General features: G+C 46.6%; 2 protein-coding genes across 2 annotated transcripts; one reads left to right on the top strand and one right to left on the bottom strand.

Annotated features, from left to right (window-relative positions):
* Window positions 1-159: 159 nt before the first annotated feature.
* On the top strand, window positions 160-1,135 carry LOC128275257 (60S ribosomal protein L37a). The gene is made up of 3 exons (XM_053013697.1): window positions 160-243; window positions 524-652; window positions 716-1,135. Exons 1-3 carry the CDS (start codon window positions 241-243, stop codon window positions 851-853), a joined length of 270 nt encoding a protein of 89 aa, XP_052869657.1. The 5' UTR covers window positions 160-240; the 3' UTR covers window positions 854-1,135.
* Window positions 1,136-9,775: 8,640 nt separating this feature from the next.
* Window positions 9,776-14,987, bottom strand: LOC128272971 (importin subunit beta). The gene is made up of 4 exons (XM_053010865.1): window positions 14,880-14,987; window positions 13,799-14,040; window positions 11,365-13,718; window positions 9,776-9,848 (listed from the first exon to the last, which is right to left on the bottom strand). The coding sequence occupies exons 1-4, from the start codon at window positions 14,920-14,922 to the stop codon at window positions 9,776-9,778; spliced, it is 2,712 nt and encodes a 903-aa protein (XP_052866825.1). The 5' UTR covers window positions 14,923-14,987.
* Window positions 14,988-15,593: the final 606 nt, after the last annotated feature.

Raw genomic sequence — 15,593 nt, 5'->3', positions numbered from 1 at the left:
CTAACGAAAATGTGTAGTTTGTTTTGAAAAAACAAACAAGAAGAATTTAAAAAATTTAATTTAACGGCTGCGTACTGCGTACGAAAGTGTTGCCAGCCAAAATCAACTGTCACTGTCACAGCGAGCCTACTTCCGCTTGTTGTCAATCGGTCTCTTTTCCGTCACCTTTCGATTGAAGAAAGTGCACACATTTTGTGTCTGCTTTTTAATTCAATCCAGATCGGATAATATCCCGTCGAAATGGTTAGTTTTGGGTTTCAACAGAAAGGGGACGACTTGGGCCACACTCGGAACACACTGCAAGCCACGCTCGGAGGGGATTTTCAGTGCAGAAACCTGATTCAAAATAGGCCCAGGGGTGGTGTGAAGGCCTGTGGTTCAAGGCGCCAGCCAGCAAAAGACCGATCTCATTCTTGGTGCCGGCAGTGTGGCTGTAGTTCTTTAGCGTAGTGTTCCCCAGTGGTCTAGGCTTAAGGTGGAGCACGGAAAGTAGTAACCAACACTAACTGTAATTTCTTTATAGGCCAAGCGTACCAGAAAAGTTGGAATCGTCGGTAAATACGGCACCCGGTATGGTGCCTCGCTACGTAAGATGGTGAAGAAGATGGAAATCACCCAGCACTCCAAATATACCTGTACATTCTGCGGCAAGGTGGGCACGATGCACCAAAGCGAGCGTAGTGCAGTTTCTAATCCAGTTCTTTTTTCACTTCAGGATGCCATGAAACGATCCTGCGTCGGAATCTGGGCGTGCAAGCGGTGCAAGCGTGTCGTTGCCGGTGGTGCTTGGGTCTACTCGACCACCGCTGCCGCTTCGGTCCGTTCGGCTGTTCGACGTCTGCGTGAAATGTAAAAACAAAGGTTGACGCCGAGATGAAGAGCGGTGAATTATCATAACGGTGTTGTTTGGTGTGATGGAGCTGTCCTGCGCTGGAGTTGGATACGAATGTGTGTACACTGGGAATTGCATTGTAAACTATGCCTTACGTGCTGTGCTCCGAATGATCTACCGCCCAATTAAGCATCCATGCACGGTAACATCACACCACACACACACATTTGTGAGAATCGGAATGAAATGGGGAATAAATCGAAGAGAAAATCGTTCAGGATGAAAAAACCTAAACTCCAAGCTTCCGTTTCACTAAATGGAAGCAATAGAAGTGTATATCGCTCGGCATTATTCGGTTGTTTATTCGCCTCGTCGTACTGTTCGTTGCAGCGTTCTATTGTGCTGATTCCTACCGTCGATCGCTATCATCCGGTTTTCGTTCATTGTTCTTTTTTATCGTAGAAAGAACGGACCGGGTCGGTCATTGCTGTAATGGTTTATTTCTTTCTAGTGTTTCATGATGTATGGACTTTTTCTGGATTTTGAAAGAACACTTACCTTCCAAAAGAAACCATACAAAAACACAACACGCTATTGTTTTATTAAAGAAATATAATTTTTTTTCTTCGTAATATTCACTAACAAAAATAGTCGCTTCAAAAAAGGAGCACAAATAGTAAAAAACAAAGCCTAGTAACGGCTTAAGTCATATCATGGCACAAAACACTACTTTCAATCTCCGTAATCGCTTGGCGAATAATTTGAACAAGCACAGCCTTCTATTGTTTTCAGTGAAAACGTTTGAGCATTTCCGATTTTGGATGATGTATGGGTTCCACTATTCTCCTTTATCACTTACTGTCACTGGAAAAGTTCGTACGATCCACTTCGTCCTTCGCCTTAAGTTTACCAGCACCACTAATTTCGTGGCATGTACACGCTTCTCGATTCTCGTTCGTCACTGCACAAAACACAGGTTAGGAATTTTCCAAATTTTACTCTACATCTGTGCAGTACCATCGGAAACAATCCGCTCAACGTTGCACTTTTAGATTTATTATCGCTCCAGCGAAGAAAGCCATTACAAGACTCTTACACGATATGTCGATGGCATCAAAAGTGTTAGTGTAACAAAATAAAAAGAAAGCTGTTTTGTCGCTTTTTGGCAGTCATGTATTTTTTATTCAGTCATCATCATCACACTGATCATTTGCATCATCATATCCGTTCATCGTCATCTCGCACACTCTTCGCATTATGTCGCATTATACCTCTCAAATGTACAAACGCTCTTACAGACGGCAAAATACACTCTCTTTCTCGCTTCTTTCGCTTTAACATACTACTAGCATAATCTAAGTATTCACAGCATCCACATTCTGGTTCTCATTTGTCCCGACTGCTGATCATCGTCTTCGCTTCACACAAGTCACCCATTCAACCACTCGTCGTCCTTGCACACGATTTGGTTCATTCATCTTTTCACAGCACAGTATGTATGTGGTAGGGTAGGTTAGGACGCGTAAAAGCAATAGACAAGTAGTACCGATGGATTTCGACTTGTGAGGGGTGTAGTGTTGTAGTCCTTGCTACAGGCTAACTATTTCTGACTGGCCATCATGGAACCTCTGTGGAAAATGAGAAGATTGCAATCCAAACTGACCGTTGTGCATTTTACGTAAAAGCTAACACATCCTAACTGAGCTGATTCACGTGTCCACACTGAGACAAAATCGTGGGAAGGGTTTGGGTATCGTTGTCAATTCATTACCATTTAGTTATGCACACACCTCACACTAACATACATTCACACACACACACACATCCACATGCAGATTGAGTCTTTGGTCGTTTGCGCATTGCTCCAGGCACAATGCAGAGTAGTAACTTGTCCTGTTTTTGTTTTGCTAAGTAATAGTCAGTAGGGATCACGGAGCCAAGGAGCTTCCGATGCCTACGAAGAGTTTAGTAATTGCTAAAATTCGTACTCTTTTTTCTGTCAGTCTCAGGGGTGATCAGATGTCTGCAGAGAATAGTTCGCCGCCAGTGGCGATCTTCGATCTTTCATGGTATCACCAAAGCAGATCCGTTTGGTACCAAGATCAGCAGCTGTCCCTCCGATAGGTGTTTTGTCTCTGTCGCAATCAGTGGTGTACTTGTGTTTCGTTGTCGTCGCACGTTCGAAGGGTTTTTGTTTTTCGTTTCCATCTCTACAACATCACAATGTCAGTATTTTACAAACGTGTTGGGTTTTGTTTCCATCACAATTTCGGTTTCGTATTTGAATATCCTAAAAGTTTACGCAATGAGTCTCAGTCACACAAACATTGATTTTTCGAACCACACACATTGGCCAAAAGTTTGCAAATGTGGAAGATTGATCGCCTAATAGTGTGTCGTTTTAGTTAGTGCTGGAAGAAGGTTTACCTAACTTAGAAAAAGCTACCGCTTAGATCTTTGTTAATATCTACGAAAGGAGGACACACCAGCGCGCTCCCGGATTATGCGTTAAAAAAGCAAAAATGTAAACTAGTAATTGAGTTTCGTTGATAACAAAAGAACAACGCAAACAAACACTGCAGATGTGAGACAATGGAACGCACTATTGTATCCTCAATTTTGTTACGAAATTGGACTGCATTGGACTTAAATTAGAAACTAACGAAAACTGTTAAACTATGTCTCTAGGAGACTCTGTTCGTCAACGGTTTGGGAGGCATTTTTTCGCACATTTTCACCCATTTACACTCTTAAAAGCTACGCGCTCCTCACAGTTTTCGTCGCGTTTTCTTCGTACACAGCTTACGAGAACACATCGCAATCATACCGCGATCATCAGTCACCACCATTACTCGTTTCCCAGCACGCTCCGCTTTCGCTTATTTGGATACAACAATATTAGCAAGAATGAAAAATTTTTACATTGACTTTCGCTTCAACTTCATCCCTTTCCTTGCGTGTTTCGCTTTTAGAGGTTTAGTATTGTTTTGTTGTTCCTCCAGCTCCGAGTCCGTCTGGAGTAAGTGTCGTTTTGGTACTGTTTTGTTTCATGTGCTTTCCTCGTCACAGTCGATTCCCTTTCTTTGATTGCTAGTTTTGCTAGTGTTTTTGCACTTTTTAAATTCCAATTTTACTAATAATAGTTTTGATTTCACTTCATATATTCGTCCTCCGTGTGTACAATAAGTCAGTCCCTGCATCGATTCGATTGATCGATTCAATCGTCTCTGTTTTTCGCCGTCACCCACCCCGCCTTTGTCGAGGAAGTGCAAGGAGTCTATTAGTCACGTAACGATCTAGCACAATATTGCCTTCGAGCGTCACCGACAGCGCATCATCATTCTTCATCAACATCATCATCATTTCTCAACCACACGTCGCGATCACGTTGATGAGCGAAAGGCCAACCGTACGTCCGCGCGCGGGCAAGAGAATGGCGAGCGCACGCACGCACGCAAGTGCAACGAAACGAACGCTACCGCGGTTGTGTTCATTTGAAGAAGAAAAGATTTTCAAAAAATAGGTTGCATTATTTGTCCACGAAAACTGTCGTGGTTTGTCTGCTGTTTTTCACTTCCGTTAGGTAACAATTGTAGTCTTGGTTGTTTGTTCTTCTCACCGTTATGCAGTTAATATGATTTGGAGTATGTAATGTTTCATTTGTTGTTGCGCGTTTTTTGTCTGCTGTTATATGTTATCTGTTTGTATGAAATATGTTTGGTAAAAAATGATTTGTTAGGTTCTGCTTGCTGCGTGCCTTACGAGCTTTGTTTCGTGGCGTAGGTCGTTAGTTAAGGTTCCTTTCCCAATTTTCTGTTAACCACCACCAGCACGCGCGTTGTTTGTCGCTTCGTTTCCTGAGTGAATTGTAGCATTAGTGTTAAGTGTTTCGATACGTCCTCTATTGTTTGTATATAGAGTTGTGTGTACATTTATATAGAGCCACGGGCTTTCCTCTACTACGGTCGTCCGCCTTTGGTTCGCTAAACGAACCCACGAGTGCTTCGAAACCAATGTCAAACTCGTAACCGCGATGTCGTAGTCGCTCCGAATGTTTCGTCTATTCCCGAGCCCCACTGTTGGCTTTTCTCCTGTCTTCCCCCCTCTCGCATCGTGCTACCTTTTGTCTTTATACACATCACAGTAATGAATCAAACAATTGATCTAAAAACAACATTAAAAAAAGTTAAAATAGCTAACAATACAGTGTTGTGCCCGGCTGATAAAATGGCCCGGGTCGGTATGTTTCAACATTATTGCATACATGGGGGGCGCCTCTGCTTTCCAGCAATCGCAGGTTTTAGCAGCACGATTGGTGTTGACGTACATCCGCAGTGTCCAAGAAGCACTGGATGTTTATACAAAAACACATAATAAAGCCGAACATGCCTTTCTTCCCCGACGGTTCCCCAAATTGATCGCGGAAAGCCGGGTTAACAGTACGTGCGGACAGTCGGCACCTTAACATGTAGTCAGTTGCATACGATCGCCTAAAAGTGTTGTTCTCGTTTCGTACTCTAGTATATTCAGTCGACATTTGTGTTTTTTGTTGTGTTGTATGATAAGCCTATCGTTTGTTTCTTTTTCCTTAGTGTTTTTTTGTTCTCTTTCGACAATGGAAGCAAGTGTATACTTTCTTAGTCCATTTGTAATGTTTCTAACTCTTTGTTTGTCCTCTGTTCTCCCATTACTTTATGCACCCTCTCCCGTTCATCATTCGGGGTTGTTTATTATTTTTCGTTCTTGCGTTATTATTGTATCGTTTCACATTTCTCGGCTCGGCCCTATATACTAATGATATATTTCGGAGTGTTCCACTAGTCATCCACCACGCGCACGCACATTAAAAATCAGCGGGCAAACCTTCATTCAATCCTTTGCGGTTTCGGAACCTTGCGCGGGTCGAAACCACACTAACGGAATAATGTTCGATCTGTCTCATACATTTAAAGTGTACCGTGTTTCACTTACACAGCGCACACACCGAACGGTTCCACCCCATTCGTTCAGCCGGTTCCCCATTCACTCTTTGCATGTCGATGGTCGGAATGGTTCATGGTTTTATTTTACTTTACGCACTTAAATAACTAGATACACACTAATGCATTCGTAAAACTGTCGGCGACCGGAGGAAAGGGAAGAAATCGCACACAAGCGTTCCTACTCGCATTTCTCATTCACACATTGCCGGCTGGTTTATCGCCGGACGCCAATTCGTCGCAAGTTCACAGTCATTCGCACTAAAACGTACATCGACAAACACTCGCTTCTATCGGCAATACATTCAAGACATCGACAATACACAATCGATCGAGAAACAATATAGGTCCAATAGGTTGTTGGCTTTTAGACTCCACATTTTCGCTATACGCCCCGCCCGGTGCTCGGTATATGGCATTAGGAACTTGTACATTGATTAAAAAGTCCCAACAAAAGTGGATCGTACCAGAGTGGGGTTTCGCTCTGTTTTCCCAAGTCCCTGTCCCACAAGTAGAAGAAACATTTGGTGTGGGCAAAATTTAGCAATAGCTCCCATGCAATTCGCTGCTATGCAGCCGAGTAAGATCATTCCATATAGCTTAAGTTTGTCTCTTCTTTCGGATTACTATGCCACGATATCGGATTAGGAGATTAAATCTTCTGTTGGTTTTTAAATACTGCATATCTACATCGTAGCAAACTAGAGTATCGTTTGCCGGTGAAATTTTTCAACATTCCGCAAAAAAATTCGGAATAGTCGATTTGGGATCCATAACTTATTAAGCAAGAGCAGTTTAGTTCTTCAAAGAACCCTTCGATGGGACTGAAATCTCAATTCTATCATGCCAAAACGCATGCCAAGGGTTTTGCAAGTAGTGAAAAAGTCTCTGCCATTCATGCAGTTCTCCATTTTCCATATACACGCACTCTCACTTACTCGCTCTCTCTCTCCCATCACCGTGCATCGTGAACCACATTCGTTTCGATTTTATTATTTAGTGCAGAATTTTTTTTATTTACCAAACATTGGTTTTCCTTTCACTCGCATACATTGGTCACAGATCATACACAGTTTATATACGATGCACGCGCGCACAAAAAAGCATGCATACGATTCTCTTACACATACTAATATCACACACTCATCCTCATCCTTCGGTTATCCTCTTGTTGGAACGCTCATCGCCACATACAACATGGTTGAAAACAAACAAATAATCGAAAACCATACCACCCTCATCATCATTTCGTCTTCATTCGACGACTCACGCATTGTACACTAATTTTAAAGCTCGATCATACGATCATCATCATCATCATTAGTAACTGCATCGTTTGCATTCCTCCATTCACACCCTTACTGGAGATCGCACGTTCGTTGTCCGCAACCAAACATACCGATTTACGCAGGACACACACATCAGTCACTCGTTGGTCGCGCTACTGACCCAGAAGAGAAGCAATGGAATTCATCACGCATATTAATGCTCACACCCATACACACACACATGCTCTTATCTTTTTAATCTCTTCTCACTCTGTCCGCGTTATTTTTTTCATTCGTTCCCCTTTCCTTGTGCTCGTTTTTCTGTTTGCACGTACAATCTCTTCATATCCTGCACAACATACTACTACAAGACTACCTACTAATTGCATGACTTCTCCTTTTTTTGTTAATTTTCTGTTTCATTTTGGAATCTTGAGCTACACACTACACTAGAGATTATTGTTTTAAGTGCTATGCTATTTTCATGCTTCTTTCTTCGTTTTGTTTCCGCTAGTTGTACGCAGTTGCGCACTCTTCTTGCCGTTTGGGCTTTTTGTGTTTGCTTCTTTTCTATTTATCTTCTGGTGTCGTACTCTTTTACTGCTTTGTGTGCTGCTAGCAATGTGATTCTTAAATGAGAATTTTATATTATTTTGGAGCTTGGGCGGGAAAAACGTAAACACTTTTCTTTTCCCCGCAAGTAGGGCTGGCTAGAGTGAGTCGAAAATAAGTATCAGTGTAATGTCAATATGGACCGAGCCTTTCCTCACCGCGACTGATCATCGATCGGTTGAGAAAAAATGGGGTTCATATTTTCTTCGGTTGCATTGTGCTTTAAATTAAATTTCAGTTATTCCTCGGCGCTTGTCCTTCGGCCTAAGAAGTCCTACCCAATTCAACACTATCTAAAACCATAAGACTACCGCGTCGTGGGACCACCGCGGACAAAGTAAGGGGCTTTCAATGATCAAAGTGTTACGAAAAGAGCGAGTGCATCAAAAAATTATCTACTTTCTCACTCCCACACACACTAGGAGTGCCACCTAATCTGTATATTTAGATTTGATAAAAAAAATTGAAAAAAAGGATAATTAGATCTAACCGACATCCAACAAGGTGCAGGATGATATCCTCTCACACTGCTGTAACGGCAACGCTGTGTTGTTTATTCTCTGTTTATTATTCTATATTCAAACAACGACAATCCTGCGCTACAACAATCTGTTTTCATCCCTCATTTTCTCTATGGCACACGTCATCTCGTGTTCCACAATATCGCATCCATCATCCACATTCATTCACGCCAGGATCTTACATGCCGCACGCTCTCACGCACACCTCTATCTGCCCACAAACCATCCAACGCTCTTCCATAACATTCCGTTTATTTTCGTTAAAAAAAATTGCCAAAAGCATTGGATCGCTCTCCGGGGGGAAGTGTGCTTATCAGATATGCTACTCTAAAGAAAAGAATAACTGTTCCATTTCCTCCGTTTCCCTACCTATGTAATGTTGGTCGAGTGCGAGTCTTTATTTGTGATACGCCCAGCCCAGCCGTGCCTTCAATTTGTGAATCGATCAAAACTAAAATTTAAACAATCACTTTAGTGATAATCATTTTTTTGAAACCATCATTTCAATGGAAAAGGGGTGCTACTAGCGAAAGGTTTCGGGGAGACTAGTCACGGATTCTCTTTTTACAAGCGCTTCATTCAATATTTGGGTCCTGACAAAAAAAAAACAAGGAAATTCGATGTGCTACTCACTTTCACCATTTTACGCAGCACAAAATTTACATCGTATGCGATGGGCCTGGGTGCAGTTGCTAAAAGCCAGCAACTGAACCCGCCACTGAAATTTCCATCTCCATGATTTATTATTAAAGTGTAGATCATTTAAAAAAAAACATCGGTACGGTATTAACCGAGAGAACCGGAAGCAGTATCACGACGGGGTGAGCGAGTCACTCTCCTCCGTCACAAGACATGTGATTGTATTTTCAAAAAAAAACTTACGGAGGGAAAACAGGACACGGCACCATGGCATGGGTAAACGTTGAAATTGGTTTGCTGTGAGCCTCATTCGGCACCGACTGGGACGAGCACTTTGTTTCGGTACAACTCTCCCACACATCCCAAACTTACGTCAAATTGAAACTTACTTGAAACTGGAAGAGATCGTTCGACTGGAAAAGGGCGAAATGGGCGCGACGATGACTGCAGTTTCTCCAACACGGATGGCGGGGTGTGATCGTTGTTCGACGATGATCATTTGGTGCGAAAACTATAGCAACTATGGGTTTCTCTCTTGTCCCGGCGTTTGTTGCATGTTGAGTACTGTCCAGCAGAATTCATAAATAAACGTGCATTGTAACAATTTAACTTCCGTGTTTCCCGCCGGCGCAGTGGGGGCATTGGGATTATGTCAAGTAGGACCGCTCTGATGCAGATATTGCTGACGGTGATTTGTGGTCTCTTTAAGCAGGCCGGGGAGGTGGTGGTGGTGGTGCTCTGCGAAGATGGTCACCGTGCAGCACGAAAGGAAACTTCTTTTCGACCACATCGCCACGAAGAATGACGGCGGCAGAGGGCGATGATAAGATCGCCCCTCGATGAAAGTAGTGATCATGATAATTGGTGGCTTCGTTGCTGTTAGGATGAGTTGCGACAGTGCGCTGCAGGATGACGGGTGTAGAATTAGGTGGCTGGTACGGTGGTGGTCGGTGTGCCGCTGCTGTTGTTGGCGTAGTTGATCGTGTTACCGTTGATGCTGGGTCAAATCTGCAATGAGCGACGAGAATCAATTTACGGATGGGTTGGGCGGCTACACGAGCAACGATCGAGGCAGTCAAAGCACGAAAATTACAGGATCCGCGCGGCGGTCAGAGTCTGGTGTGACGCGTGTATTTTAATTTCGGCATTCTGTTGTTCCCTTACCCACTCCCAATCGGGTAGGGACGTACCTTTCCCTCTTTTACGGGGAGTTTACAAGATATAGGAAACAGAATTAATGTAGCCTCGATTAATTTGGGTAATATGCTGGCGGATGCAATGAAAACCCCACTCAAACTCGAGGCAGATGGTGCAAACGGATGACGATGAAGTGAGCCTAATGTATGTCCGACACATCACCACCTTTAGTCTCAAAAGCAAGGGGGGCTCAGGATGTAAATAGGCCATCACAATTCCGAAACAAAACGTACAGCAACATAAAGGAGTAAAAGCGGCACAGAGAACTGACACACAAAAATATCTTATAGAATTTTTTTAATCATCGGTTAATACACAAACACACACCACAGAGTAACAGGATCGGGTTTATTATTGATGCAGAATCGAAAAAGCATATGCCGTCCACTGCCAAAGCGCTCACCTTGAGTTAGGAATCACGGTGGATAGTCGCCCATGGCAAACAGGGTTCGAAGCTTGGCGGTTAAATTGAGTAAATGAAAAAAAAAACCAATGCTTGTGGATATCGTGTTATCCAACCGTTTGGCGATTGCAAACAAATTTGTGGCAATGTAAAAAACTTCAATCTGCGTTCACGACAAACTCTATAAATTAGAGAATGGCTATCGTCCCCACCTCCTTTTGAGCTCTGCTCGGTTCGATCGATTGAATTCTGCCCAATCGGTCTTCTTCTTCAGCACATTCTGGGCACGCACTATTGCGTACAGTTACAAAGATTTCATCACAATTCCGGCTCATCATTGCATTCATTACCTAAGGAGAAGCACAGGGTAAATTAAAAAGCGATAAAAGGGGTACACGTCATTCATAGGTGTGGACAAAACAATGGTAATTGTACGTGATAGAGAACGAAACATAAAGAATGATAGCATTACATTGGCATTGGCATTTCACCCCCGCTGATAGAGCAGTCGGTAGTGCTCTTCGCTGTCACGCAGCTGGCCTGGGTTTCGAATCTCGGGATCGGTTGTAACTCAACCGGCCATGGTTTCGATTCCCGATACCGGCGTGACAGGGGGGTTGGCGCGGGGCTAACAATCCCGTCCGTAAAAATTAAATGTTACAGAAGAGCATCAGAGATTAGCATTGTCTCTGGTGCCAGGCCAAGACTGATCAGCGGTTGTAGCGCCAAAAAAGAAGAAGAAGCATTACATTGGCTTCTTCTTCCTTCTTCGAACATCGGAGATGAAGCCTTCACATCCGGAGCGCTCAGTGCCACTGCACTCGAAAGGGACGACTTTGTAATGTTCATGCTTTTCTTGCCCTCGACAATCGTGGGTCGTGTGGCAAGCCTTGGCCAACAGTGCACAACTTACCAACTCGTGTTGACCGGCAAATGCTTCAACCGCTTGATCTCCTTCAGTGCCCACGTAGCAAGCGTTTTGGTACGTGAGGTGCGCGAAGTTTTGCCATCATTCAGCAGCTCCATTATGCTCGGATCCTCGACAAACTGTAGCATCATGTGGCCGAACGCGCTGCACATGTCACCGATCAAGCCGGCGGCGATCGCAATGTTTCCATCGGATAGCTCCGAATCTTTGGCGATCGAGGCGATGTAGTTGATGATGAACGGCACCTGCGGCAGCAGGGAGTTCACATCCTCGAGTGGTGTTTTCTCCGGCCCCTTCAGACCCTGAACGATACCGGTGTAGGCCTCGAGCACACTTTCACGGAGCTCGTTCAGATAGTCGATCATGTCGTAGTCGTGCTGATCGATCTGCACCTGGGTCGCAGCGGCCAGCATCGGCAGCACCACGTTCAGATACTTCTTGAAGTCCGGCCCGATCCCCAGTGCCATGTCGCCGAAGACGGTCAGTATTTGTGGCTTCACGCTACGGTGCAAGTTAGGGTTGCTAAGGTTCTGCAGCAGCAGCGTCATGATTTCGTCGCAGTACGGCAAAATCTTGCTCTTCAGACCGCGGCAAATGTCTCCGGCCAAACCGACGGCCGTGCAGCACACTTGATACTCCTGGTGGCTCTTCAGTCCCATGTACAGGTACTCCTTGAACGCGTCCATGTACTTGATGAACTCTTCGCCCAGCAGATCGACCAACGTGGCGACCGCCATCAGCGCATCCTCCTGAACCCCACACACTTTGCCCGAGCTGGAGCTAAACATCGTCAGCAGCGCCATCATGATCGCGTCCGAAATCTGGGGCGCATCCTTGGCCTCCACCTTTCGCAGCACGGATTGCAGCGAGGCACAGAGCAGCGATTGCAGGTCGTTGAACTGATGCCGATCGCTGTGCGATGCAATGTGCGACTCCATCTGCAGCACCTGGTTGATGCGTTCGAGAATGACCATCGTGGTGCGCTGCACCGACACGTAGCAATCGAGCGGCGAGTTCTTCACCATCTCCATCAGCGCCTCGTACGCCGACGAGCGAAGGTTAGCCTGCGACCCATCGCGCCGATCCGTCGCTTCGAGCAGGCTGGTGATGATGAAGTCAAAGTACTTCGACAGGCAGTACGTCTGCGGTGGGTCATCGTCGATGTTGACCGCATCGTAGGCCGCCTCCGACAGGCCCGAAAACGCCCAGCACACGTTCGTGGCAACGCGCGGCTCCGACTTCAGACCGTTCAGCAGGGCTTTGAGCAGCGGCTCAAGATACTGTTCCTTGATGGCGACCTCCGGAATTACCTCGCAAATGCGCCCGAACGTCCACGCGCACGTGTCGCGCACGATCACACTGTCGTCGTACATCAGCTCAATCAGCGTCGGCATCGCCGTTTCGAGCATCGGCTTCAACCGGTCCGTCTCGAGCGCGCTCAGTATCGACCCGAACACCATGACGGCCGCATCGCGGAACCGCCAGTTCGTCGACTTGATATTTGCATTCACAAACGGGAGCACGTGCGCCACAATCTCCTCCCCACAGCACGTCGCCAGCAGCATCAAGCAAACGCCGGCAGATTTGGCGGGATTCCAGTCGTCCTCATCGTCGAACTCTTCCTGGTGCGTCAATTTCTCCATCAGCACCGGCACAAGGTATTGCAGCGCACCGCGGGCGTAATACTTCGACACCCTGTTCGGCAGGCGCCCCGTTTCCGCCACTTCCTGGGCTTCGATCGCGAGATCGATCTCTTCGTCGCTGACGTTCGACCAAAACTCGATACCCTGCAGGGCGATCTGTTCGTTATCCGATTTCATCGCTTCGAGCGTAATCGGAAACAGGGCCTGCGCCATGTACGCTTCCATGTGCTGGTAGTAGAGTGTCAAAATGCGCACCAAACACTGCAGCGCCGCAACACAGATCTGCGTGTCGGTGGACTGGGTCGCCTCGCACACCACCTCCATGATGTAGTTCCGCTCGGCCGTCTCCTCAAAGTTGGCCTTCGTGAACTCGAGCGAATTGTGCAGGGCGTTTGTGGCGGCCAACCGGACGTGGTTCGAGGGTTCCGATTTGCGCATACCGTGTATGATGGCGGTCAGGATCTGGTTCGACTGGTGTTTCAGAATTTCCGACTTAATGTCCTGACATATGTACCCGATTGCCTCGAGCGTTGACTCGCGCAATGCTTCGGTCGACTTTTCGTTCACCACATTGTCGACCAGTTTCTGCATCAAATCGGGCCACTGACGCGCTGGCAGATCGGCCACTGCAACGTACGCCACACACTGGGCGGCGGACGAGGGTCGCGATTCTTCCGTACCGAGTGTGCCAAGGATCTGCAAGGAGGAGGAGGAGGACGAAGAGGATAGTTAAGTATCGTCGCCACATGCTTTTCCACTCCCGTTCCGTTGCTTACATTTTTCCGGATGTACTCCTTCACTTCCTCCGGAAAGGATCGCCATCGTTCCTGGTACTGCTGTTTGTTCGCTTCGTCCTTGCTCGTCAGGTGATTCTTTAGCTGCAAACCGGCCGCCATACGGGCGACCGTCGAGTTGCCCGGATAGAAGAGCACATCGGAAAGCGCCCGCAGGAAGTCTGGCAGGTTGGTGGCGGCTGCCTGTTCGAGGAAGTTTTTCGCCGCAAGCAATTCATCTTGATCTAAATTAATGTGTTTGGGAAGAAAAACGACATCGCGGAGCATATTAGGTATCGCCATAAATGCAAATTATGTCAAACCGAAGCCAAATGTTGCAGTTGCAACAACGTCAGTGTTGGTGGCAAAAAACCGCAACAATTTTCAGTTTAAAAATGTGATTAACCGTTGCAATGGCCATGCCACGGCACTGCCCCCTTGGGGGGCGGTTACCTAACGCCAGGCCTTCGTGGCCAGCAGCGGTCCCGCAGCGAACGCCATTTACTGACGAAAGTTTGTTAAAACCATTTTACAGGTTATGTTGCGTTGCTGGCTCCTCTCTCGTCGGCGCTGGTGGTGCTCAGCCACCAACAGCTCCTCGCAACGCACACAACACACGCTCTCAGCAACGCACAGAGCAAAACTCACATACACTCACACGAGTGGTGCTATCTGGTGCGCGCGCGCTCGCACACACGCGCGCCTACACACGCACAGCGACCGCTGGTAACGAAGCGGCGATGACGAACAGCCGCCGTCGTTGCAGCGGCAGGGTCTGGGCAGGGCGAGACGTAATTTCAAGGTAACTATGTTCACCCAACACCACACACCTTCCGGATCCTTTCTGTTCACACCGGGGAGTGTTGGGTATTGCGAAAAAACCTACGCTCCACACCACGGCCCGACAGGATATCGATGGGTGACGCGCGCCAAGCGCCAATTTCCAGAACAATCTGCTGGCTTTTTCCTGCGTGCACAACATTCGGCCACCATTCTTTTCCAAGCACGCCATCACCGCGCGCATTGTCAATCGGGTGGGCACGGCGAAAAGATGAAAAGAGTGCACGGAGACAGTCCAACTTACCTGGCGAGACGGTTTTTTCAAGAATCTGCACAATATGCATCATGGAACGATCTGTGAAGCTGTGTTGGTCGCCGTCGAATTGCGTTGGGTGCAGGACTTTTCTCTTCACCAAGCCTGCTGAGTTTTCGTCTAGCTTCGTGAAAGGTTTCCCTTCCTTCGACTTTTAGCACTACGAGCACGCACTGTGAACGAATTCCGTCACTCGAAGGCCCAAAAGGTTAGCGATTTGATATGAGACGAGGAGGGAAAGAGGGAGAGTAACAAAAAAAACGACGACCCACGGGGCACGGAGGAGAAATCAATCGTGGTGGTGCTGCTGCTGGCAAATGGGAGCAGTTTCTGACTTCGTTCACACGGGGATATGGACAACGGTCGGATTGCTGCTGTTTTTGGGGTTAGCTGCACTTTCTAGGAACGCCACAAATCCACCTTTTTTACACTTTTCCAACTCGCGATTCTGTTCCGATGCCGTTCACACGAAAGAGACCCTTCTGATCGCGACGGCGTTTTCTTGCGAGTGGTTCGCAATCGGAAGTTCTCCTTTTTCGCAAGTCCACCCGGGCTCTCAATCTCGCACGCGTGCGATGGCTATTTGTCTCACTCTCTCTCTGTCGCCTACACAGCAGTACACAATAGAACGACGGAGCACAAAAACGGCCTTCTGTACGCTGGAACGGGGCAAACAATTGCAAAATCCCGCACCGTGCACAGTTG

This window comes from Anopheles cruzii, chromosome 3 (genome assembly GCF_943734635.1).
Source record: "Anopheles cruzii chromosome 3, idAnoCruzAS_RS32_06, whole genome shotgun sequence".
NCBI classification, from domain to species: domain Eukaryota; kingdom Metazoa; phylum Arthropoda; class Insecta; order Diptera; family Culicidae; genus Anopheles; species Anopheles cruzii.
This window is presented reverse-complemented; position numbering and strand designations above follow the sequence as displayed.